Below are 26,069 nucleotides of genomic sequence, written 5' to 3'. Positions count from 1 at the left end.
AGAACAGGGCTCGGTGCCTTCCCCATCAATAAAGAGCATTTCCCCTGGGGAAGCTGCCACGTCCCCTCCTGCTTGACTCAGCCACTCTGGGACACTGCCTGAGCCTCCTCCTTTAGTGGAGCTGCTGTGACGTGAGCTGGTGGCCCAGAGTTCCCTTTGGTTATTTTATTTTTAATTATTTAATTATTGCACAAAGGGGAAAACCTCCACCTACATTTCTTCTAATGGGAAATATTAAAGGGGATGCCGCCAACTTAAGAGCTAACTGATTTACCTGCCAAGGTTAGCACGCTGTTGCCAGCCTCTGACTGGGAGCACTTTCAATCACACCCCCCTTATAACTGCAGCTGCTGCCTTGGGCTTTCTCCTGTCTGCTCCACGATTCAGAGCCTCTGCAAAGAGCTCTGCTGTTTTTCTTGCGGTGCCTACAATAAGACCATATTTTCATGCCACACTGCAAACGGGATGTGCAGGCACACCGAAGCCCAGATACATGCAGCTGCTTTAGCAAAGCCCACGGAGATGCTGAAATGCCACCCAGCGACCACAGAAAGAAACTGCTGCAGGTCAGGCCATGGGCTTTACCTGGGATTCATCGAACCCAGCTTTAGCTGTGAAAATGTTAAATATCTAAAATAATCACATATGGCCCAACACAGTCATCAGGGAAGCATGCAGTGGCCCAACCACAGGCTTCAATGCTGTTTTAGAGATCTTAGGGCATCTCACCTGGCCTCCACCTGCTGCTCCAGGCTGGAGGTCTCCTCTAGAGCCTGGGTCCTATTTTGCGAGCCCCAACAAATACCACAGACTCCACAGGGTGTTTCTGTAGACACCTTTAGGGAATTGAATCATGCCCCACAGAGATACAGATTAGACAGGACCCCAGCAACTCTATTACACAAACTACACAGCTTGCTACGTTTAGGAGCTAAATCCCACTCTGCGCCCAAAACTGCAGAGTTCTGGAGCACTCACCTACAGATCTATAGATGTACTTGTCATTTGTTTTATAACTACACATAGTTAATTAACAACAGGCAACAGTGGGTGGGATTTAGCTCCAGATTGTAGGCATCTGAAATTAGGTATGGAGAACTACAGCTTCATCCAGATGGCCTCTGCTAGCTATCTACTGCCATCAGACTTCCCTGCCCCAAATGGTCTCCAGCTCCCTGTTCAGCTTTTGATGTACAGATGTCTACCCAATCTAACCCAAATTGTAAAGCAATAAGGGGCCCAAATGCTTTTCATAAAACATCAGTACCTCTTTACCCTTCTGCACGCGAACTACGCAGTGAAAAGATGATGTCTGTTGCTTTAGTACATGCTGAAAGTTTGCTTGCTATTGCTAAAGAAATTTGGTAAGATTTTTGCTGAATCATTTTGCTTGAATAAACTATACCAGAAATATACAAACAAGTCTTTGTCATTTGATCACCAGTACCTTCAAGAAATGTCACGTTTACTCGTTATGGTATGAAATTCAGTCATTAAAAGAATCATTTGGTCAGTAAAATCAACTAATACGAATTTTGAGCAATAAAAAAATCTGAGCTTATAAAAATAAACAAACCAAGAGCCAACTCTTCAGCTGCTGAAAACTTTATTCATTGTTGCTTCATACGCCTGAACTGTGAAGACTCGTACAAAAAAGATCCCCATATGGTTTTACTGATGTGAAAACTGCAGCTTCATGAATTTTAATCATTTTATTGTAAATATGAAGAGGGGGAGTAAAACTGCAAATGAATCTACTGAAAGCATTTAACCTTTGGGAGATTATGTCATTATCGTTGCAATGAGGATTGCCTAAGACCTCAAAAAAATTTTAAAAATGCAAATTTTATTCAAATCTTTCTGCACAAATGTGTCCCATTTCAAGGAGAACTTCACTGAGAAGTGAACTTCAGTTCAAACACTTGCTGTTTCATCCAGAAAAAATAAAATAAAATCAGTTCTTACAGGATAGAGGACGGTCTGTCTCCTCCACCTAGTGGGAATGCACCAAAGAGCAGGCTACTGAGAGAAAAAGAAGGGATTATAAAAACACATACTCAAACTGCCTTTATAAGTAAAATTAAAAAATAAAATACTTCTTCTCTGTAGCAACCCCAGCTGCAACAAAGAATGCAGGAATATGAAGAGACAAACATTTAAGCTGGAATGTCAGAAGCAAAAGCCTTCAGCAGATAAACAAAGTCCATGTGGAAGGTGTGTGCACGTAACACAGCTCGCAGCGCTAGATCCCATGAAAAGCTGAGTGGCTTTTGCAAGATGCTATGTGAGGATACCCACGTAAGGAGTGGGAATCATGAAGCCCTCCAATAACATCTTGCAGATTTAGGTCCCTAATGCAATATAAAGCGTATTTGCTCTAGTTAGCAACCTGAGAACATTCTTTGGCTTTTTCCCCCAAGCATTTGCTGTTAAGTTAATTAAGCATTTAAAAATAACAGTCTCTCGCCTCCCAGAGACTCCACATAAATATTACTCTGTCTTCTTCAAAGGGCCAGATTTTCTGCAAGGGTAAATCAATACAGTTTCACTGATTGAAGATCTGGCCTTAAAAAGTCTATCCAGTGCATTAAAACCAGCGCAGCATGACATACGCCTTGGCAGTAGAACAGTTCTCCGGATTAATATTTGAAGGAAATTTTGGCAGTAAAATAAAAGCTCTGTTTTGAAACGCTGCCATTTTTTTAATCAGTGCTGACCACCACAGATTCCTCTCTCGTGAACTGCACGGTTACAGCCGGCGTTTGGCTGTCGTTTTCCTCAAGCTTCAGCCCAGCGTTGTCCAAGCCGGTGCTGCGCGGCTGCGGCACGGCAGTGGGCTCTGCAGTCCGAGTCGGAGTGGAGCAGTACAAGATGAAGCCCACCATGATGATGACGAAGGACAGGATATAAAGACCTGAAAACTAGCAGAGGAAAAAAATGCATTAAGTCTTGTCTGACGCAGAACCATGCAAATACAGCCTTGGTTTAGGACAGCAAAAGCCACCCTCCCTGTTAGAAGTATTTTAATAAGGATTACCACCACTCTCTGCGTTCAGGGCTGGAAGACATAGATGAGCAGCTCTATTCACTGATAGATTCAAGCCACTGTTTCTCTCTGCAACTCCTCCTTACAACTGTTGGGCAAATAATATATATAGGAATCCTAATATTTACAACAAATGTGGTGACACCTAGGGATAGTTGTTCACACATGTGAATGCTGGAACACTGTTCCCCTCAGAGAATATTTTTTCAACACAAACATTTCACATCCCAGCAAGAGATGGATCTCTCCCTCCTTCTGCAAGTTACCAGAGCAGCTGGTCCTCTGCACAGCTCTTAACCAACTGCAGGGCCAAATAACTGTTATCACTGGTCCAAAATTGGCTTGTTCCCTACACCCAGCAAGTTCTTGAAGTGATGGAGATTGTGGCACCCTTTACAAGGTGGGCATCTCTGCTCCATACTGGAAATGAGCAGTCAGTGGCGTGAGGTGAGGATATGCACTGCTGAGGAACATCAGACATTTGGATCACTATCAACTTGACTGTTGAAAGTCTAACAATTGCCAAGATCCATCCACCTTGAAAGAAAAATAAATGCTTACTTCATAACATTCAATTCAATAGAGCAAAGTGCTCAAGTTATGCACAGCCAAGAACACTTTCTCAGCAAGTTTGGTAAAATCTTCTCTATTGTCTTTGCCAAACCACAGATTAAGGAGTAGGATGATGGACACAGTGCATCTTACATCTTACTGTCATGCCAATGGAAGCAGTATCTCTACCCAGACTGTGGGGTGACAGTCCAAATTTTCAACACACCCCGAGAAATTCCAAAATATACCCAAATCTCCTTAGCTTCTTTGGATTTCTTTGAAAAATATGTTCTGGTTTGTCAAGCAGCAGAGCTGGATGAAGTGAATGGAGCTGGAATGGCACTGGACTCTGATCCAAAACCACCTGAGGCATCCACAGTTAAGGCACTGCACTTCCTAGCTGGAAGTCACTTGGCCTGGAAACCTTTGGAAGGCACTGTGCAAAAGGAAAAGCAGCCTGAAGCAGCCTGGCCTTCTGGTATCTGATGCTGAACCCCGAGGCTGCTCAGAATTAACTCATCTCTGAGAGGATTCTGATTTTACTCTGTGCAGCTTATATCCCTTTATTCAATACCAAGCCTGAAGAGTACTTGAGGTGTTACTGGAGGAGTGCAACTCCATCTAGTGTCTGTATTTGCAGTATACTCTTCCCAGAGGAGTTTACACAACAGAAACACTTGGAGACCTTCTTTAGTATCTCGAGGGACTGCAGATATCTGTGTATAAGGATCTCATTAGGACCAGGCACAGAAAAGATTAGCCGTGGAGTAAAAGGAAAAAAAAAAAAAAAAAAAAAAAAAAAAAAAAAAAAAAAAAAAAAGGAGCTTCTCTCTTAAAAAGAGAGATGCAAAATTCACATTCCACCTGAAATGGATTTAGTCAGGCTGAAAAGTTGACAGTGTCACCAAAACACTGCGCTCAAGTCAAAAACTCAAATTCCTGTGCTCAGTCTCTGCTGTAGCCACTATACTTTTCTGTAGCTTCTGTTTCACAGCAGGCTCAGACACCAGGAGCTCAGAGCTCTCCATGCCTCATTCAAGCCCACAGCCCAGTCAAGGCTCAAGTGGTTCACTGTGAAATATCATCTGGTAATGGGAAAAATCTTTCTGTATTGAATAGAGTTTGATTCATTGCATTTTTATTTGAGCTGCTCCCAGGAAAACCTCTTCCCCAAATAAGCTAGAAATCCTACAGTTTATTGTGTCCCTTCCAAAGCTCTTGCTTACTTCTTCCTCTTTTCTATTATGAACATAGATTTATAATGTATAAGGTGCAGTCTAGTTAGAGGTGTCCCCCAGGGGTCAGTACTGGGTCCAGTCTTGTTCAACCTCATCATGAGGGGAATGGATGAAGGGTCAGAGTGATGACACAAAACTGGGAAGAGTGGCTGATAGCCCAGAGGAACGTGCTGGCATTCAGGGACCTGGACAGGCTGGAGGATTGGGTGAAGAAGAACCTCTTGAAATTCGACAAAGAGAAGAGCCCTTCACCTAGGGAAGAATAACCCCAGTACAGGCACCAGTACAGGCTGGGGGCTGACCTGCTGGAGAGCAGCTCTGTGGAGAAGGACCTGGGAGTCCTGGCGGACAGCAGGTAAACCATGAGCCAGCAATGGCCCCTTGTGGCCAAGAAGGCCAACGGGATCCTGGGCTGCATTCAGAAGTGTTGCCAGCAGGTCAAGGGAGGTGATCCTACTCCTCTACTCAGCCCTGGGGAGGCCACACCTGAGTATTGTGTCCTGTTCTGGGCTCCCCAGTACAAGAGGGACATGGACATGTTGAAGAGTCCAGTACAGGTCTACAAAGATGATTAGGGGACTGAAGCATCTCTCATATGAGGAAAGTCTGAGAGAGCCATGAGGGTGACAGAGCACTGGGACAGGCTGCCCAGAGAGGCTGTTGAGTCTCCTTCTCTGAAGATATTCAAAACCCTCCTGGATGCCGTCCTGGCTACGTGCTTTAGGTGACCCTGCTTGAGCAGGGGGTTGAGCTAGATGGTCTCCAGAGGTCCCTTCCAACCTCAGCCACTCCATGACTGTGATAATCACTTCTTCAGTTAAGCTATCTGGTGCTGAAATGTTTAGAAGTGACTTAGAAAGGGTATTTTTAACATGTAAGTACAGTTCATTTCCTACATTTATTTTTGTTGGATGCTTTGTAGTTTTTAGCAATTTGGAGCAAATTTTGGAACTCAAAACAAGGAGGAAAGCTGAGCGAGAAGTCTCCTGAACATGAAAATCTAGCTGTCATTGGGTCCTATCATTACCAGACTTCTCTGCCATAAAACAAATTGGCCTTCATCATCAGAAACAAGTCTGACATAAAAGCTTCTGGCTCTCCATAATGCTGAAGAGAAAGTAACCACGTGGAATAACACAAATTAAATGTCTCAAGCAAAGTTCACAGGCTTCTCACTGAGCCCCTCCAGTCACTGAGCAACTGACTTGATTTCTCCAGTTGCTGTGACAAGCTATGTTTCCACAAGTGATTCTGGACGGAAAGCATAAGGTGGGTTGAAACATTTTTAGCACTGTCATTTAGCTTGAAAAGGCACTTCATAAAAGTATTTTAGGGAGCAGTAAAAGTAATTGCTTTTTGGAAAGCATAAGGAATAACGGATTTATCTACACTTTTTTAGTTCGTTTAGTCACTACTAAGCAGCAGTACTGAGAGAGCTCAAGTCTTCTGAGATGTTTGTAGTACTGAACAGATGAAATTTCTAACAGAAAACTATGATTTCTCTAAATCACACTAAACTGCTACTCTTTCAGGACAGTTAGATTCAAATCCTCCCTTTGGACGCTCATAGAGATGAACCAAATCTAAAGTACAGCTCCACACAGCGAGTACGGCAAGAACTCCACCATTTACCTCAGGAAATTATTTACTGTCTCTCAACTAATGTATTCCATGAAGTGTAAAATTGTTTTTAAAAAATCATTAACTGCCTAATGGTGCAACATGAGGTAATTAACTATGAGTCCTGACTGACATCTGTCAGTGACAACTCATACAAGCTGTAGAAATACACAAGTGCAAACTATTGTTCAGGGGCTCTTAAAGTGCTCTATCCCTAATTCTGGGGTAAAAACTTAAGGTAAACTACAGGGAGAGAAAGAAGTGACTTACTTTGTAGTAAAACAGGAAAAGTCCAAAGAACAGGCTGTAGAGGTCCGCAGTCAGAATACCCAAGTTGACTGAGGTTGCACTCGTAACTTTAATCACTACTGGCATGAAGCTGTACAGCCCAAACATACACAGGGCAAACACTGCAAACAGCAACGCTGAAAAATAAGGTAACAATTGACTCCTCAGGGATGGAATAATGATTTTAAAGAACACTGATATTCCTCAGATGTGTCAAAACTACGTATGTTCATCTTTCGGAATAAGGTGTCCTAAAAGATACGGAAATGTAAATTTAAGAAAAACGCAGCAAAAACATTTCTCTTTCAAAACTACCCTGTACTGCAGAAATGACTATACAAGGTTGTTCTTTCCCAGCTAACATGACAGCTGACTAAAGAAATTTAGATCCATATTTCTTAATAATGTACAGTTCTGAGATCTAAATGTGTCACAGATCCCATTTTCCCAGTATTTCATCTAGGAAGAACCAGCGAAAAATACTCTTGCAATGTTCCAACACCAAGCACATTTGTGATTAAAGGGGGTTGATTTTTGCAATTTATTTTGAAAAATGATTTCATGCTGTATGTAAAATGCAAAATCTGAGCTCAAAGTTCTAATGTTCGACCCTGCACTCCGTATGTCTTTGTTGAACTGCAAAGTTTGCAGAAAATAAATGTGCAACAATATGAATGTTACTTAATAACTAGAGAAAGGAAATGAAAACCCCAGCATTTCAAGTCTAAATCATCATCATTTTTCCAGTGTTCTGTAAAAATGCACATCATTTTGCCATACACATACCAATTTTCCAGTTCCATTGAATTCTCATTATATCCCTATGTTCCACGATGGCTCTAGAGTTAGAGAAAAGATATAATATAGTAAAAAAAAAAAAAAAAAAAAAAACACATTATATTGTATTCAAAGAGTGAATTTAATTAGCAGAATACACAAGAAACATTTTGATTTGTAAGCCCTTCATTTTTGTTTGAAATGTTATTGAATGGCACTAACTCCAACCTCTAACAAGCATGAGGAAAGACTTGAAAATTAAAGTGCCTGAAAGTCAAGAGCACTTTTATTGAATTCTCATGCCTTCTTCCCAGGCCTTTTCATCCTTCAGATTCATTCTTATTTGAAATATAATTTGAGGAAATTATTAACTATAATGATGAGAAATGAGGAACACAAAATTCATTAGATAGGCTTAAGTGTATGTGGTCTGTTCCTCTAACGAGGTTATTTGTAGAAGTATACATGGCTTCATTTGAAACTGAAGTTTAATACGGACGACCTCCTGCTAATGATTATCTCCTAAAACTATCCACTGAGAAAAGCCATTAGGAAACACATTCCCGCAAGCAGTCCTCAGCGAGCTGCATGTCCTCATCAAGGTCAACAGATCGAAAATAAAGCCAAGTATCACTTGTACTCAATTGTAGGATCTGAGCTTTACAATTGCTGTAGTAAGAGCAGTGCAAACCAAAAGGATATAAAACAGATGCTGATCAGCAACAAAAATAAAATTCAAATAGAAGGACTCCAACATAGCCCAAATGCAGAGGCAACAAAGAATTAACAACATTTCATTGAAGACAAGCAATCATCTGCAGAATATTCTTAATTAGTTTTAAAATAAATATTAGATCCTTACAGCTGTAGACCGCTGATAATAGTCCCAAACAAGCCCACCATTCCTAGAAACTCCACTCTGCTCAGATTTTTCACAATGTATTCCTCACTCACATTAGATATGGCATACAAAGAAGCACCCAGAAGAACTAAGACATCTCCAATCACCACGTCACTTCCTGTACAGAAATATTAATCCACAATAAGGGTAATGCTGCAAACACTTTTGTTTTAAAAACTAGACAAGCAAATTTATCTTTAGCATCTCTATTTTCCTTGCACTTTTCAGGGTAGGGGGGAGGGAAACATCTGTGTGCAGGCGAGTTGCTGGCTGACTCTGCTAACTGCTCGCATCCCCCTGCACAGTCTGGAAGGAGCTGAACTTGGCATTTAAATCACATCCTGACCAAGCTGCTGTGTAGGTCCAGGTCTGCTTCTGCTGACATTAGGCGCTGTCGGAGCTGCAAAGCCCAGGTTAGAGACACTCTCTGCCTTGCTGAACATCATCCCGCCTTTTGCCATAAGGCAAAAATCCATCTATTGATTTCAGCGGGACCTGGACTGCGCTTCAGGCTTCTGACAGATGGTAAGTGGGCGCTGCAGACAGGTGGTATCAGGTGTCACACTGAGCTATGTGTGTGCTGGGCAAGTGGGACTCCCTGTAATCCAGCTGGTCATCGAGCAAATGCCGTTGTGCATCAGCTGAACAGCAAGGCAATTGCTGTTGTTTAAAGCCTTGAATTGATTTCAAATTTCCTACCCTGAGCCAGTTGGCAATCACTGCAGAGATATGTCTGGAATCTGAGGGTAAGCAATAGTAAGGACATGCAAGTTGTGCACAACAGGCCTAAAGTCTAAGGGAAAGAGGATTTTTCTCCCTTAGGGCCAAGGGGTTTGTAGCACACAGCATTATAGCTAAACCTGTTTGTCTTTCTACCTTACCTACAGCAGTGACCCCAAAATAAGGCCAAAAGGCTTAGTTTTATGCTGCCTGATGAAGGCAATGCTACTTTCCTGCCCCTCTGAAATTTGCCTTGCCTCATACCCTCTGGCTCTGGATATTCTCAATTCTTATTCAAAGTAAGATCACTGGGGTTCTGGGCATCCTTCCTCCCTGCTCCTCTTGCTCTCATGCCATAGGACAGCACTTTCCAGGCTGGGGACCTTGGGGACACGGGGACTATTTCTGCTGGGTCTGCCAAAGACAACCAGAGAAGCGAGCCTGTTGCTAAGTAGCTTCTGATTTGCTATTTGTGCTCAGAGAAAACGGCCCACCAGCAAAGTCTGAAGCATCTTTTATCAGACCCCATCATATGTAAAATGAACAAGCTTTTGAGAATAAGGCCTGTCATCAGGTTTCATAAACAGCAGCAAAATTTAAGCTTATCGTGAGGGTTTCCCTTTTAAGGTGGAAGAAATAATCCAAAACCACAAGCAAACAAAATTTCACAGCTCTCTATAAAACCAACATCTCCTCAGCCTCTATCTTGTTGAAGAAGAAATACAAATAGCAGTGTGTCTTCTCCTTTTCTTAAAATCAAACTACATCCTTTCCCCCTGCATTTGCCTCTCTTTCTCCTTTGCAAGTTGGACAATCACGGAAACTGTGACCCCTCTTTTCCCCCGCGTGATAAACGATTCCTTACCTTCACTGTCTTGCCTCCCTGCCAAAATGTCAGCACCCACCATTGTTCCCACACCCAGCAAGCAGACGGCAACTGCGATAAAATGGATCAGTCGGTATCTTGCACGGAGGATGAACCAGGACAAAGCCATCAGCACGGGGATCCCGAAACAATCCAGCAGCTGTGAGCACAGAGAAATGAGTTTCACTAGAAGCCCATCCCAAATCTGCATTTCACTGTCCTGAAAGCAAACGTTCAGGATTTTATCTTCCATCATCACCAGATGTTACTGAAAACCACAAAACAACTCCCGTGGGTTTGTTTAAATGCAGGAGGGGTCAAACCCACATTTTACCATGAAAAACACATTCAGACCAAAGGGCCTGGGGTGGAGAAGGAGGCACTGTCCCCTCTCTCACTGACCTAAAAACTCTTCCAGTGATGGATCTCATCAATCCTAGCAGCTTCCCAAACGAATGCTAGGACATTGCAGTGAAACCACACTGCTCCCCGTGACACCAATACGAGGAAGTGGCTCACCCACCCAAATCTGGACCTGCTAACAGACACAGCTGATTTTACAGCAAAGTGAGGAAGGCAAAAATCTGACCCTGCAATTTTGTTATTTTTTTTTTTTCAAGTGGGTCCTACTGAAAAAGCACTGGTACATGTGCTGGAAGCCGCATGCTAAATTGCTGGAAGGAAAACAGGATGGGAGGAAGAGGTTTCCTAAGCCACCTTCACAATCTTCCAGCTTCTCAAAGTCATGTACGATCCACGAGTGTTTTTTCAGCCCACCTCAGCCAGAAGCTGGTAACTGGAATTTATCCATGCCACAGCAGCAAAGACACACAAGGCAGCTGGAGTTCAGAAGCACTTCAGATGTGTTTGCAGACGTTGCCCTGAGCAGATTTAACAACCAAAGTTCAAGGATGTCTGCACTCCGTGACAAACACTGGCTTCTCTTTCCTTTCTTCGTTACCCCCTCCCTGTGTGTTCCTCAAACCTTGTGTATCTTTGCCTTGCTGTTAGCCTCACCCACGTTATGGGTAAGAAAATAAAAATCAAAAATTAGCTAACCACTTAATGCAGAAAAATAGGTAGCAGCATACAACAGACTTAATGTTCTGTAATAACCAAATAATACCAAGAACACTGAGCTAATCATAATTGGTTCAATATTTAATTCGACATAATAGATTCTGTTTCCAAATTTGTCTAGGGAAAAGAGAGGTGGATTTTCTGAGTACCGTATAGAAGGGACCAGGCTATAGCAGACCAGATAGTCGGCCTTCCAAAGACTGCTCACAAATTACTCTTAAATGTCAACCTTTAAATCCTGGCCTCCTGAAGTCAATACCAAGTGTTAGGTTCAGGTCACTGTGACTGTGGCAGAAGCATTCCAAACCAAGGCCAGAGTCCCCTGTCCTTCTGTAATGTTCCTGTCCAACTTCTGCCAGCTTCTACCCACAACCATGGTCTTCTGCTTCTGTGGGTTCAGCCATCACCCACAAGGGTTACAAGCAAACTTTCTTAAGTCTGTTTTTACATTTGTAACTACAAACATTAAAGCCTTACCAGCACAGCATTAAGGGGGTTGATACAGATTAAATCCTAATGGTTCTCTCTAATCCTTCCATTTATTTGTCTTTGTTTCTTGGATTGTCTCCAGCTTGTTCAGCTTCAGAAGTCTGTGTAAAAGCACAGGTACTTCCCAGGCTGTATTATCAGACATTAGAAGCACACAAGTCATAATACATGTATTATGTATTTTTGTATTGCAATACAACTTTGTTCTATTGAAAAAGTATCGTGCTGTGAGTTTCTATCTATTCATCAGCCTTTTTCTCTACCTCACCTTTTGTCTGGGTTCAAAAAAAAAACAAAAACAAAAACAAAAAAACACCAGAACAACAAAAACTTGTAAGACTTCCTACGAGTTTGGCTGTTTTGACAAGTATCAAGAAGTGTTGATTTATCTGTTTCAGCACCATGTATGATTTAGCTCTCCTAACTCTGTTTTTTCACCTCTGGTCTGAAGCAGTTCTGTCCTGAATACAGAACTGTATTTGAAAGCACTGAGTTCTAACCAAAGATCTCTGGTGTGAAGTTGTAATCATGGAAATGAAGAAATATTACAAAAATAAAGGAGCAAAAATGTTTAACCCTCTCATAGTAGACATCTATTACTAAGTAAGCTTTCATTCCCCATTTATCGAGTTGTTACTTTGCAGCTTTCTAACCTCCAAGCAGTTTTTCAACCCAAACAGAAAGAGCGGAAGAAAAAAAAACCTTCAGTAAAAAAAAAAATAATAATACTTAATTAGGATGTAAGGAAGTAGTAGATAATGTCCTCTTTCAGTAACACCAGATGGGGAACTGCTGCATCCAGACCAATAACATGCCGTAGAGCTACCACATCCTGGTTAGTGGACTAGCAGCCAGGACATGCAGGCACCAAATGATGAAGAACACACGCTGGTAATCTGTTGCAGGGGACAATTACCCTCAATTACAGCCAAAAAAAAAAAAAATCTGATTTCCAACTACTGGATCTTGACTTCCCTTCATCTACTACGTTACTAAGCTCTTTGGTGGAAAACGCTCTCTTCTGTACAGGATCAAGATCAAAGAAGTGCAAAGCAGATGCAACATGGCAATGAATTGTGTCAATGGAACCATTTAAAAGAATGAAGTTTATTTATTCCAGATTCATGACATTTCCACCAGGACCGTGGCTCTGATTATTATTGCCAGCAGAGCCTCAGCAAACTCTCATCTTCCTCAATCCTAGCATGCATCTTTACAGGGGGGAAGAAAAAAAAAAAAAAAAAAAAGATAACCTGTTGATTTGATTTACGAGTGTTTTGCCTCAAGCCAGGCTTTGGCCACACTGTTTATAGGAAGGTTTTAAAGGTAGGGCGAGTAAATTATTAAAAGACGTTTTAATACGTGGTTAATCAATTATCACAGATTGCTGGAGGTTGCTGGTTTGCTGTAACTGCCAGCCCCAGACAGCTTTGAGAGCACTGAAGCTCACCAGCTCCTGCTGCTCGCTTCCCCGCATGCCTTCCAAAGGGCAGCCTGCAGCTGAGCCCAGGGGCTCACCCCGCAGTTCCTCCTGTTGAGGTTCAGACTCTTGCACAAGCTGCTCTGCCTATAAAACGTCCCCATCTGAATTATCAATGGAGAGAATGCTAATTGTGCCTCCTAATGTGCTGACAACACGAAGCCACAGCTGCACTGCTTGCTTTTTGCTGTGAAATGTGTGGTCAAACAACAGCACAATCGGGTCCTGCCTCCAGCCTGGAGCACACCAAGGCTGAGGAAGTCTCACCCAAAGCTGAGACCAAAGTCTTTCTCTGTTTTTACAGAGCAGAGAGCTGCCATCCTGATGTTATCTCTGTAAAAACCTCCCAAACCCCTCCTTGCAACACTAGCCTTTGATAACTAAAGAAAACCTTTTTTTTTTTTTTTTTTTTCCTGTGTTTGTGTGAAAATACATGGAAGTTCCTTGCTGAGCGGAAACTTCTCTTTGAAGAAAACCACTGGGCTGAGCTAAGCTCCAGCCCGCCAGCATTTTCACAACGATTTCACTGTACTCAGGAAGGTCTCACATACTCCTGCTTTGCTCTTTCACTCCCTGGGCATCCGTTTACAGCCACTACTAAGGCCAGAAGCTCTGAACAACAAATTCTCACATAACTGCTGAACTGCTTGCTGCTGACAGAGAGCAAAAGCCTTGTGCTGGAGCAAATCACGGGCTTTTATTGTCCTGAATCTCCTTTCTGACAGTGGTAAGAACCTGGTAACTCCAGAAAATGTGCAAGAAACCTGGCTGCAACAGGCAGTTGTAGCAAATTCACGGTTGCTGAACTGGCACTTGAAACATCAGTCTGAAGGTTATCACAAGCAAAAAAGGTTCAGCAAATGCTTGAATTTGGCAATTGAACTCGATGACCCCCTGTACCTATTCTTTCTTAATTTCCATGAAAGAAGTCATGGGAACAGCTTTATTACTGCTGAGAATTTGGATCAAAGTCCTGTCTTTTCCAGCAGTAAAGTACATGATCAAACAGTGTCTCAATTATCAGCTTAGCTTGGTCTTGAGACTGAAACATGTCATTCTTTAGACCAATTTCTGAAGCATTATTTGTAAGTAAATTAAAGGCTCAATGAGCCATAACACTTAATTACAAAGTGGAAATGTGACAAGAAGAACCCATAAGGAATATTACTGTTCTTTTAACAGTGCAAGGAAAAGTTACTGCAGCTCCCTAAAAGGAGCCCAGACCTCGGGAGTTCATTGCTTTACGGGTAACTCTCTTAAATATTAACCCTTGTTACTTTGACTCTGTAAAAACACTGACACCTAAACACTCTTTTCCACCTAACAGCTAATTCTGCATCACCCAGTATGCCTTTATTCAGGTTAACGGGGCCATGATCCAAGCCACAGATCCACCACCAGTAACAGCAGGCAAAGGCTGGCACAGCTCCATCGCCCTCTGCTCTTGCTGCCGCGCTGTCCCCACCTTGTCCCAGCAGATGCAGCTGATGTCCATGAAGGATTAAAAAAAATGCACCCTTGGTTCTCCTGCTGATTCAGGACAAGAGATGAGTCCTGGCGCAGCGATGCAGCACTGGCACTGCAGGGGACATCGCTGTTAACTAGCACTTTGGGTGCCCTGCACACCTCCCTCCCTCCCATCTCTTACAGAGAGGAGTCTGAAGGGCCACATCTGAAAGCCTCGCTGCATGGTCAGAAACACCAGCTAACTTCCAGCGTGTCCTCACGTGTGGGATTGCATCTCACAAAGCCTCCCACTGCTTCTAGGACTAGGCAGGACATCTACTTCGCTCCCATCAGCAAGAACCCGAGCTGAGTCGGTGTTATTCAGTCCTAAATCTTTATTCTGTCTCATAAAAACAAAAGCAAAATAAAACAAAGAACCACCTGAGTGGCTGTCAGCAAACTCTTAGAAGTGCTTTCTATCAAAATAATTAGAGTTCAACTCAAGAGCTGGCACTGGGTAATACCAGCCAATTTTCCCTGCTTCCTGGAAATGTTATTCATGAGGCAGGATGCTCTTCTTTGTACTGCAGAGAAAATAGATATTGAAAAGCTTTTTCAGGTTTAAATAGCTTCCCTATCTGTCCTATGAATCTCATTTCAGAAACAAGACCAAAACTGTAATCAAAGCAACAGTCCAGAAACTGGTCCTTACCTGCACGCTCGTGAGGGTCGTGTACTGGTAGGCTTTTACAATCGTGTAATTGGCTTCAACATCAGCCAGTCCCAAAAACAGGTACTTCCACCACCTCTGCTTCAAAATTTGAAGAAGACTGTCACCATCTGTATAGAAGAAAGCAGCAATCAACATGCTTCCTTGCATGGAAAGGAAAGAAACTTGCTTTTTAGAAGCCTAAGTAATACTGAGGGGTTCGGTTTGGATTGTCCCTGCTTAAGAAAGGTGTAACAACAGCAAAAGGTAGCCTGGGAAAAAACAATGCAAAGAGTGAAAAGCGCAGAAATCCTTCCATGTGAAAAGAAAAAAAAGACAGGAATGCTTAAATAGTAAATTAATAATATAGGAACAATATTAAATAGCCTCTGGTTAAAAAAAAAAAATATTACAACAATTCCTACTTCCTCCTAATATAACACAGAACTTAAACCCAAATATAAGAATTTTAAATAGGTATGAAGCAAAATCTAATTAATTGCACATTTAACCTATGAAATTCATTCCCATATGTTATTATAAGGCAGGAATTTCAGCAGGATCTTTAAAAAAAGAGGACAAATATTCAGTAAGTTCTATGGCTTCAAAATCTGAAAGGAAAAAGTAGAAGAGAAAGAAGAAAAAAACAGCATAATCTCCCATCCCGTATTTCACATACCAGTCCTAAATGCCAGTATTGTTGTATAAACTAGAAGAAGCAGAAAATAGTTGATAAAACTTTGCAACATCGGAGTATTCACTTGGTATTGTTCCGCTAGGTACTGGCTCGTAACAGCAGTCCCACAGATAAACAAGGAGAGCATCTGGCCCAGGAGGATGGTTTTCAGAATACGCCTGTAAATATAAAGGACAACACAGCAAGCTTAGAACCAAACGCTCAAGCTGGTTTTGAGAATGTTTGGTTCTTGTAAAGGGAAAAAGACGTTTTTTAGTTGGCAATTCTTTTTTGACTGCCTACCAGTGTTCCTCCATTCCAGCAGCAAGTGGTGCTCTGTCTGCAGAGATGTCATCCAACCCCGTAACAGCCAGTATCAATAGGTGAGGCTCAGCCCGAACCAGCAGTAACTGAGGCTGCAAAACATTTGCAAAGATCTTCACGCAGCTCAGCCCAACAAGAGGATCTGTTCTCATCACGAGAGATTTGGATAAGCGCAGCCTGAGTTACACCCTCCATCCTTTTTGCTCTGTTCTGTTACATTCTGGTATAGCTGAGGACGGAGTTAAGAGCATATTTTGGCCACAGACCACATCAGCTTGTATGGTGACTTCTAAGTCCAACCCACAGCTGGGAAAACAACACCAACAAACCACCTCATGTTCTTCTAGCAGCAATTCTTCACTTAATACGAAGTGGCCTTGGACTATTCTGGACGTTCTCAGATGAGTAAGAGCACGCAGAGGTGGCCGTGTATCCTGTGGTGAGGCTGGCTTTCCTGCCATGGGAGCTACATGGCCGTGCCACCCTGGTCCCTGCCTGCCTTCCCACAGACGCTGTCCAGCAAGGTCAGCTCGATGCTGCACTGCCCGCGTGGATCTGCACAAGTTCACATTTAATTTGTTTACTCTGAAGACTACTGATGACAACTTAACTGCCTGCACAACCGATTCGGTTGTTGCTACAGAGTAATTGAGCAAGGAAAGAGCATCCCCACTAGGAATTTGCACCTCTACGCAGCTCTCCACTGATCGTTTCCAAGCCACTCCCGCATGCCAGACACACCACAGGACGGACACTGGTTGTTTTTCCAGCGCGGGGGACTCCAACGCAGTAATTACCAGGTGACCCAGCCACGATGTGCAATCCGGCTGCCAATGTCATCCGTAGGAAGGGTGTGTTCTGGGGTGCTGAAGCCAACTCAAACCACACAATCGATCCCTTCTTTTGGAGCCGACACATCATCTTTGCATGGACTCAAATTCAGCTGCCTGCATTTTGTTTTCAATTCAGCCTGGCACCAAGGCCCATCCAGCTTTAAAAATGCTGCTAAACACACTTCTGTCTCCAAATCCATTCTGATGAGAGAGCAAATCTCTGAAGTCCAGCACTGCTGCACCTCCAAGAGACACGAGACCCATGTTTTCCTACAGCTTGCCTTGAACATCCTAGCAATTGTGCACGTCCACGCTGCAAGTATTCATGTATCTCGTGGCAGCCTTTAAGATCCTAACCGGCCTGGTGTGAATGCCTCTTTCTGGCCCATGAAAGAACAAATGTTCTCTTTTCCAGCATTTGGAAGGCTGAAGTAAGCAAGAGAAACCATGTTTCAGATGGAAATTTATCATGGCTACTTTGTGGCACAGCATTAACTGTAAATACTGCTGTAAAATGCACATAAAGCAGAAGCTGTGGTTGCTGGAAAAAAGAAAAAAAGCTTTGGAGCTATCCCAAAAGCTATCCCACTTTTGTCATACTGGATTTCTTTTTACTCTAGCAAGTACCATCTGGTGAACAAGTTAGCAAAGACTTTTTATATTCCAGCTAATCCTTCAGACTGACGCAGAAATGTCTCTTTATGTACACCCAAAGAGCTCAGGCCATCAGGTGCCATTAAGAAGAATTCTTAATTAAGAATTTCAGAGCTGAGACTACCTCTTCTCTCCAACAGACACAAGCACAGCTCCCGGCTCTCCCTTTGCCAGCCCTGTGAACTCTGGCTCCTCTCATACGTGGTAAGAGGACAGAAGAGCCACTGAAATATCAAGGAAGAACTAAGGTGGTCAACAAGAGTAAGGGAAAATGGGGTTTCAGTAACAAAGGCAATGTCACCCCACAGGCAGCTGGACTGTTTAATATGGATTTCTGTGGAGCAGGTTTTTAAACATCCCCCCAGGCTATGCAAGAGGCAGCTTTGCTTCACCTGAACTTCTGCACCCTCTTTATCACCCTCTTTATAGAAGAGGCCTGGACTCTACCCGCACAGTGTTTTGGCTGGGTACTGACCAGGCTCCGGTGAGAGGCTGAAAGGACAGAGAATTTGCTGTCATTCAAATTTGCTAAGCATTAATCAGCTTCAAAATCAGCTTCATTTATCAAAATCAAGGATGACCTGGTTGTCTCAGTGGAGCTGACCGTCAGCTTTCATAATAACTAAGTTCCTCCAGTTTTGAGGACCTGAGGAATTCTCTCTTTGCATTTTTGCAGGTGGGAAGAGAAGCAGGTCCAGAATCTGCAGGACTGTTTGTTTGGTGGTTACTGCACCAGCAAGCATATTTAGTTAATGTGTGCTCAGGCACTCCTACAGCGCTTGCTTCTGCTGAGATCAAATGATGCAAATACAAACACTGCTCACAGACGGTGGAAGTCCATCCTCAAAAAACATCCAGAGAACCCCAAAACACTGTATTTCTGGCAGCTTTCTCAGCCACGCATACAATGTGGGCCTCTTGCATGGATGCTCTGTGCCACGACGAGGTGCACACCTGCCAGGAAGCAGCAGCATGTCCTCCTCACTCTGTTTATCCAGGTATCAAAGTGAACTTTTTCCAAGCAGGATGCCTACAGGTACCTGTGGTGTGACGTGGCAGCAAGGCAGAGGTTTGACACAGTAAGGTTACTCATGTTAAACGTGTGATCAGGTGCTTTACTTGAGCTTTAGGAATTCAGTGCTCACCTAATTTCCATAACAAATGAAAAAACCTTTCCACAAAGTGCTCCTCTGCAAAAATTTGAGAGTAAAGTAAATCCTATCGGTTTCATTTTGCAAAACAATTTCTCATGGGAAAAACACTTCAGAGACATGTTTCCCTTCATTCTTGTATTGACATGACTATTGATTACCATGATTCTTATTAATAATTCAACTTTTCTTAAAATATATTAACTTCTCCATGCCAGAAATTGGTCCTCTCTACCTTTTTTGTTTGTTTATAAATGCATCAGTAAGGACTAAACCACTTGGGACTCCAGTGACGCAAGGTAAGTGGTCTGAAATGGCCTTTTAGTTTTATAGCTTATTTTTTTGGTAGTATTTTTGTTCTGTTGTATTTATTTTTTTTTTTTTATGAGGGTACTTTGTTTTTTTTACTGCTTGATAATTAGCTACTCAGTAATTATTTCTCCTCTCCATTTAAACAATGTATCTTATCTGACTATACCTGTAAGCAGCTATGAGTCCTTGGATTTGCAGAACATATGATGATTTCCCACAGAGGCCAGTGCTGACCAAGCCTATTCAGGGTGCAGCTCTCAACACCATGAGAAAGGCGGAGTGGCTTTCTGTGGCTCCATGTGAAATGCAGAGGAAAAATACCCCAGGATACTAAAATATACTGAGAGTCTGTATCTGAGGAAGTCAAAGAAAATCTGTTAGGCCCACTGTTAACAGTTTTAGTGGCTATTTTAATAAATCCTATGATTTCAATCTGATTTTTTTCCCAATTAAAACTGCTTTCCTTTCAGTAATTAAAATTTATTTATGCCAGAAGTTAAACAGTAAGAGGTAACACTTGGCAACACTCCACGTAGACAGCTTACTCACATTTTAACTTTAACTACTACTACTGACCCCTTCCTGAACAAGAAAAACAAAAAGGAGACAGACTTTCATTTGAACAATCCCACATTGCCATGTGAATTGATATACAAAAATGCAGGTTCAGACTGAAGCCATATTCCAATATGATGAGTAGATAATTCAGGAGAGAAAAAGGTTTTTTCCAGAGTTCCACTTTTCAGTGTTTTGATGCTCTATTTTGAAATTTAATTTAATTTGTAAAAGGTAAGGAACTGGAGGAAAAAAAATAAAAGTTTTGCTTCAAGAACCAGAAAGTATACTTCCTATGTTTTTTCCCCATGTATTAAAAAAAAAAAAAAAAAAGTCCAGCTCATTTATTACATACAAGTATCAAACCTCCGTATACTCAGACTTCTAAGAAATCTCAGGTGGCTGAGCATCCAACCACCTGGAAAAAAAAATTAAAATTCAATTCAGTAACTCAGAGAGGACCTTGCAGAAGTCAGCGAGAGCTACTTATTTTCTTTCAAGTACCAGCAACAGACTCAGTACAGCCCTTTGGCAACATTTTGGCAAAACCACTAGTACAGGTGAGGTTCCTGAGCTCCTCATTCCAGCCCTATCCTGCCTTTTGAGGAATTCCTGGCACGCAGGAGGAACTGGAAGAGGAAAAACTTGTAACCGAGAACAGAAAGGCGGGTTTTACCCTCTGGAATGGGTCTGTACCTGACCACACACAGCCCCATGCAGTTCAGGTGTTAAGTGTGATGCTGGCAGGACAGCAAACGTCCTGTTTGTCAGCTGAGGGTACCTGAGGACTTCACAGAGACTCACCTGCGGCCCTAAAAAGGTTTTTAAACAGAGATCCCCTCCAGATGAAGGCTGAACATGCGGGCAAGGGGTAGTTCTCACAAGCGGTTTGTGCTTGCTGAAGGCAGCCCTTGCCCTGCACACGGAGGCATGCAGCACCTGCACAGCCCGGTGGGCTTCTCCCCCCAAATTTTCTGTGCTTTACCAGTGCTGCCAGCGGAGGTGACACACATTCCAGGGGCTCTGTCCCAAGATGATTCAAGGGATAAGGGGATGGGAGACCTTGGTCTTTGTAGACTCCGCACTCTCAGGTATTTTCTGTTACCTGTCTCCCCCCACCCCCCTTTGCCACAACGCCGCTAAAAAGAGAAAAGCACGGATAAAGAGCAAAACATCACACTAAACCAGACCTACCAAACCCAACCCAACGACCCCGGAGCAGCCCGGCCCCTCTCCACGCCGGGAGCTGCAGCCCAGCGCTCCCCTCAGCGGGGCTCCGCTCCCCCACAGGCTCCCCCCCGAAGCCCCGCAGCCTCCTCCCCGTTCCCGACGGGGCTGAGCAGCTCGGCGAGCAGCTCGGCAAGCAGCCCGGCTCCACGTGGAGGCCGGCGGCCGCCGACTCACCATGTGCACAGCTTGGCCCTGAGCTGCGCCAGCAGCCGGCGCCGAGAAGGAGAAGCAGCAGCAGCGGCCCCTTGGGGCGCCTCAGCCCCGGCCTCGGCTCCGGCCCCCGCAGGCTCCATGGCGCGGCGCTGCCCCGCAGCCCCCTGCCCGCCGTGAGGGAAGGAGCTCGGCAGCGATGCCTGGCGGCCCTGGCCCAGCTTTCCCTTCGCTAGAGGCCGGGCCCAAGCTTTGTGCCCGCCGAGGAGCCGCCCCCAGGCGGGGCATGGCTCGTCGTGAGGCGGGAGGGTTGTGGGGATTCGTGTCTGTGTGGCAGGAGTGCCCGAGCTCTGCCTTCCTTGGGACCAAGTTACCCCAGAGCCGTAGGTTTGAAGTGTTCCCCGATCTCTGCCACAGCTCCTCCAAGTCTCCAGTTCGCACTGATGAGCCGCATCCAGAAAGATTTAACCCTGCACTCGTCCTATTCACCCAGGGCTCTCACAGAATCACAGAATTGTCTAGGTTGGAAGAGACCTCAAGATCATCAAGTCCAATCTCTGACCTAACACTAACAAGTCCTCCACTAAACCATATCCCTAAGCTCTACATCTAAACGTCTTTTAAAGACCTCCAGGGATGGTGACTCCACCACTTCCCTGGGCAGCCCATTCCAATGCCTCACAACCCTCTCAGTAAAGAAGTTCTTCTTAATATCCAACCCAAAACACCCCTGGCACAACTTTAGCCCGTTCCCCCTTGTCCTGTCACCAGGCACATGGGAGAACAGGCCAACCCCCACCTCTCTACAGCCTCCTTTAAGGTACCTGTAGAGTGCGATAAGGTCACCCCTGAGCCTCCTCTTCTCCAGGCTGAACAAGCCCAGCTCCCTCAGCCGCTCCTCGTAGGACTTGTTCTCCAGACCCCTCACCAGCTTCATCGCCCTTCTCTGGACTCTTTTGAGCACCTCAATGTCCTTGTAGCGAGGGGCCCAAAATTGAACATAGTACTCTCAAGTACTCTCAAAGTAAGATTAAAAAATAGAAGAATTATCATCCACTACATATGTTGTCATATCTGATCCCTACAACTGAGGTACTATTATCTTTGCCTTTCATTTTATTTGTCATATATTTGCAATCTGCTGCAGATTCACCAGCGATGGGGAATCGTGGGTTTGGTGCTTTTGGTCTCCACCTAAGCTCCACACTTGGAGTACAACAATCCAGGTAGGCTGCGGCTGCCCCACACCTGGGAGCTGCTCTGGTGTAACAAACTCGCTATCTTTGGAAAATTTTATGGTTTGTGGGTAAGCGTGGCCATGAACACAGAGATAATGGGATATCTAAGAGCCAGGAGCTGGACTCTGTGATCTTTGTGGGTCCCTTCCAACTCGGGATATTCTGTGATTCTGTGATGACTTCGTGCTGAGGCACTCCTGCTTCAGGCTCCTGCTCTTTACCACAGTTCAGTGTTCACCTCAGGTGTGACCAGAGCTGCATGGTGCTGGTGAGGCCAGTGACAGAGACACGTCCCATTCAGCCCAGGACTGGCATTATCGCTCCCTTGTGCTGCTTCACAAGCAGAAACTTGTGTATGAACACAAAGGCTGTGCACCCTCCTTCAGGTGTGACAGCTCTGCTCCTGGAGATCTACCACAGTAACTGGGCTCACTACAATGTGGTTTACTCTGTCTTTACCAGGGTGAGTGGTTAAGTTTAACCACATTCAGGATGCATTTTGATTTTCAATGGTCCTCTAAAATAGGATACATCTCTTTTGACTTTGAAAAACATGGGTAAAGAACTATTAGCAATGTATTTGCAGAATTCTTTAAAAAATGAGGTATATTCAAGATTTATGTCAAACTATTTCAAAGTCTCATTGAAAGAATTGAGAATCTAAGTATTTCTTACAGCTGGTTATCTTCTAGAATGGTTGGGGGATACTCCAAAAGTAATGGCATAGCTACTTTTCAAAAAATAAAAATACAGATGAGAGGATATAAAAGTATTAGCGCAGCCATTACAAATGAGACTCAGATGTACCTTGCATTATCATTATCTGCTTTCTTGTCCTTTTTGTTAAAGTTTGACTTCAGTCTGTTGGATCAAGCTGTTAATGCTGCCAAGACAAACTTAAGTTTGAGCAGGTGATAAAAGTAGGTGGGGGGAGGAGTCTCTCCTGGCTTCTTCCTACCAAAATCTGCTCAATGGCTGGAGTCAATCTGTTCTCTCTCACTGTGCTATTTGTGTATTATTTTCAATAATAGCAGGTAAAAACAAATAATGTAATTTTTAAGTTGACAGGATCTGCTTTAAGTTCCAAGGAACTTAAATCAAAGTGCCATTGTACACCCTGACACTTTACCAGATATTGCTATTTTCTGTTTTTACTTTATCTACAGCAAGAAACACAAAATATTGTAGATGAACTTAAAATCTGAAACTGCTGCTGTGGTTCCTAATAAAATTATGAGCAAGCAAAATTGTGAGTTTTTTTATCAAAAGCATTTATACCACTAGAGGTCCTTCATGGTCAGATTATGATTTCTTACACATTTTTTTCTCCACTTCTTTATGCATACTACATATGAGAATTACTGTTTATAAATAAATTTATTTTGTTCATTATAATATAATCTTAGAAAAATTGTGATTTTTCTTGCTGAATTGTTTTATGGGAAGAAAAACAAAAGAATATATGGATTTTTCAAATAGAATATTTAATGGAAACTCCTTCTTTATGAAGTAAAATGTAATTTTATTTTGTAGCTCAACAACTGCACATTTAACATTTCCAATTTTTCATCAACTTACACTCTGCTTCTCCAACAAAACCTCTCTTCTGTTAGAAAAAAATAAATAAAAAGAAGCGAAGGTCAAACTACTGAGACAATTCAGAATAAACAATTCAAACAATAGAATAATATATAAGGTAAATTTTGTCTGCCTTATTTTCATGGCTTTCTTCATATTTTTCCAAGTTAGAAGACGGTTGATAATGTTTGAAAACTGAAAGAACTGTGCAACCTTGGGAACTTGGGTAGTAGGACTGAGATTAGATGTATCTTTGCAAAACACAATACTGCTTATCGGGAAACCAGTAACAAAGATTTGCAGCGTATGCTCATCGTTTGGAAACAATGAGGTCCTAAGACAAAGAAGTACTTGCTGTTCCCAGGATGGCCATGAGCTGGAAAGACCTAGTAGCAACACAAAGGGCAAATGGTAATCCTAGGATGCATCAGCACCCAGAGCCAGGACAAGAAGCAATGGGCACAAAGTGGCACACAGGAGGTTCCCTCTGAACATCAGGGAGCGCTTTGGTACTTTGCAGTGCTGTACTGTGCAGCACAGCTGTACTGAGCACTGTGCCTCGCTGGCACAGGCTGCCCTGAGAGGCTGTGGGGTCTTGTCTTTGGAGATCTTCAAAATCCACCTGGATGTGGTCCTGGACAGCCTGCTCTGGGTGTCCCTGCTTGGGCAGGGGTTGGAGCAGACCTCCAGAGGTCCGTGCCAACCTCAACAATCCCGTGATTCTGTGGGCCTGTGATCAGCTGGAATCGAGACAGAGATGCACTGGACTATCATCGGTCCTTGGAGAGAATTCTTCTGAAATATGGCGTACCTGATGATTACTCATGTTCAAGAAGAATGCACAAAAATATGCAAAAATGGAGGCCGTGAGAGCATGGCTTATTAGTATAGCTGAGATGCTGAGATGGACGGGGCTGCTGTCAAAAAAATGCACTGAGAACAAACCTCAGAAAAGGACATAAACCTTTACAAAAATAAAAGACAATGTTAGCAGAAGAACAAGCATGTATATAGTCAACTTTATTAATTTTAGGCTGAAAATAAGTGACGTGCGGAAAACGGACTCCACAATCAGTAAAATGGTGAAGTAGGTATGTTTATTCAGCACTGGACAGCACAGGGGGTAGTCCCACCGAAGTTGTGCGCACCCCAACGTGGCAACTTGCCTTGGTTATATGCAGTAAAGAGTTACATATGCAAGGTTTCCCAATACACCTATACATACGCATAACCTATCTCCACTTCATATTAAAATTAGTTCCAAGAAGTTATTTCCATAAACTTCTCCCATCTGCGCTTGCACAGTGTCTCCTGGCGGTGGTTACCGGGGCTCGTGGGGATGAAGGCTGGCTGATAACTCTTCTTCATCACCACTGGCTGACCCCCTGCCTTTGTGCAGACTCAGCTGCTCCGTGGCACTTGTCCAAACCACAGGGTTGGTCTCAGCTGGCTTTTGAGACAGGTTTCCCGTTTTTGTCAGGAACCTTCCGTTGTGAGGGGCCCCAAGACTTCTTGTTTTGGTTTATTTGCACAGTGGTAAGCACAGACATTCAGTAACATCTGTTTTTAAGACAATTATCTAGGTGTTCGTTAACTGTCTACTAAGACTCTCTTAATTCCCTCTCTCATGAGAAGACATATTTCATACTTGCAATGCAGCGGCCTTTATCCAGAAAATCAGGCCCTGGAATAGATAATTCTTTGGGAGTAGTAGAAGAAAGAATCACGATAAATTACTTAGTGCAACGTAAGCGTTAGGCTGACTGACTCAGGGCTAAAATTCCAACGTTTATGGTTCCTAACGGGCCTGTTTGCTGACAGCAGGCACTTATGGGGAGCGGGTGGCGGTGAGTCGCAGGACCCCACAGGCTGAATGCCGGGCATTTGGTGCTGAGGGAGGTGCAGCAAGCAGGCGGAGGGATGCGCCATGGCACCTACACCATGGCACCAAGTGCCACCATTTCCCATGTGCTGAGTAGCCAATCAGCAGGCTCTGCCAGTACCGTGCCCATGGCTTTCCTGCTTTGATTGGTCAACCCAGCCGTCACTCCATGAGGTGACCCACTCAGTAGCGTTGGAGGCAGAAGTGGGGCGGGGCCTAGGCACAAGGAGTGAAGGCGTCAGGGTGGGGGCAGCTGTGGGCCCCCTGAGGGCACC

General features: G+C 43.6%; 1 protein-coding gene across 2 annotated transcripts; it reads right to left on the bottom strand.

Moving 5' to 3' along the window:
* Positions 1-1,589: 1,589 nt before the first annotated feature.
* SLC35F2 (solute carrier family 35 member F2) lies at positions 1,590-21,303 on the bottom strand. Of its 2 annotated transcripts, none has more exons than XM_032207429.1 (8): positions 21,121-21,303; positions 15,891-16,066; positions 15,215-15,342; positions 10,008-10,167; positions 8,384-8,540; positions 7,531-7,583; positions 6,727-6,881; positions 1,590-2,921 (listed from the first exon to the last, which is right to left on the bottom strand). In XM_032207429.1, exons 1-8 carry the CDS (start codon positions 21,237-21,239, stop codon positions 2,703-2,705), a joined length of 1,167 nt encoding a protein of 388 aa, XP_032063320.1. In that variant the 5' UTR covers positions 21,240-21,303; the 3' UTR covers positions 1,590-2,702. The 2 variants fall into 2 exon arrangements, with proteins under 2 accessions (XP_032063320.1, XP_032063319.1); XM_032207428.1 differs by lacking the exon at positions 21,121-21,303 and adding an exon at positions 16,191-16,470.
* Between the last annotated feature and the right edge of the window lie 4,766 nt (positions 21,304-26,069).

This window comes from Aythya fuligula, chromosome 1, assembly GCF_009819795.1.
Source record: "Aythya fuligula isolate bAytFul2 chromosome 1, bAytFul2.pri, whole genome shotgun sequence".
In the NCBI taxonomy this organism is placed as follows: domain Eukaryota; kingdom Metazoa; phylum Chordata; class Aves; order Anseriformes; family Anatidae; genus Aythya; species Aythya fuligula.
Note: the sequence above shows the minus strand (reverse complement) of the source record. Positions and strands in the feature narration are given on the sequence as shown.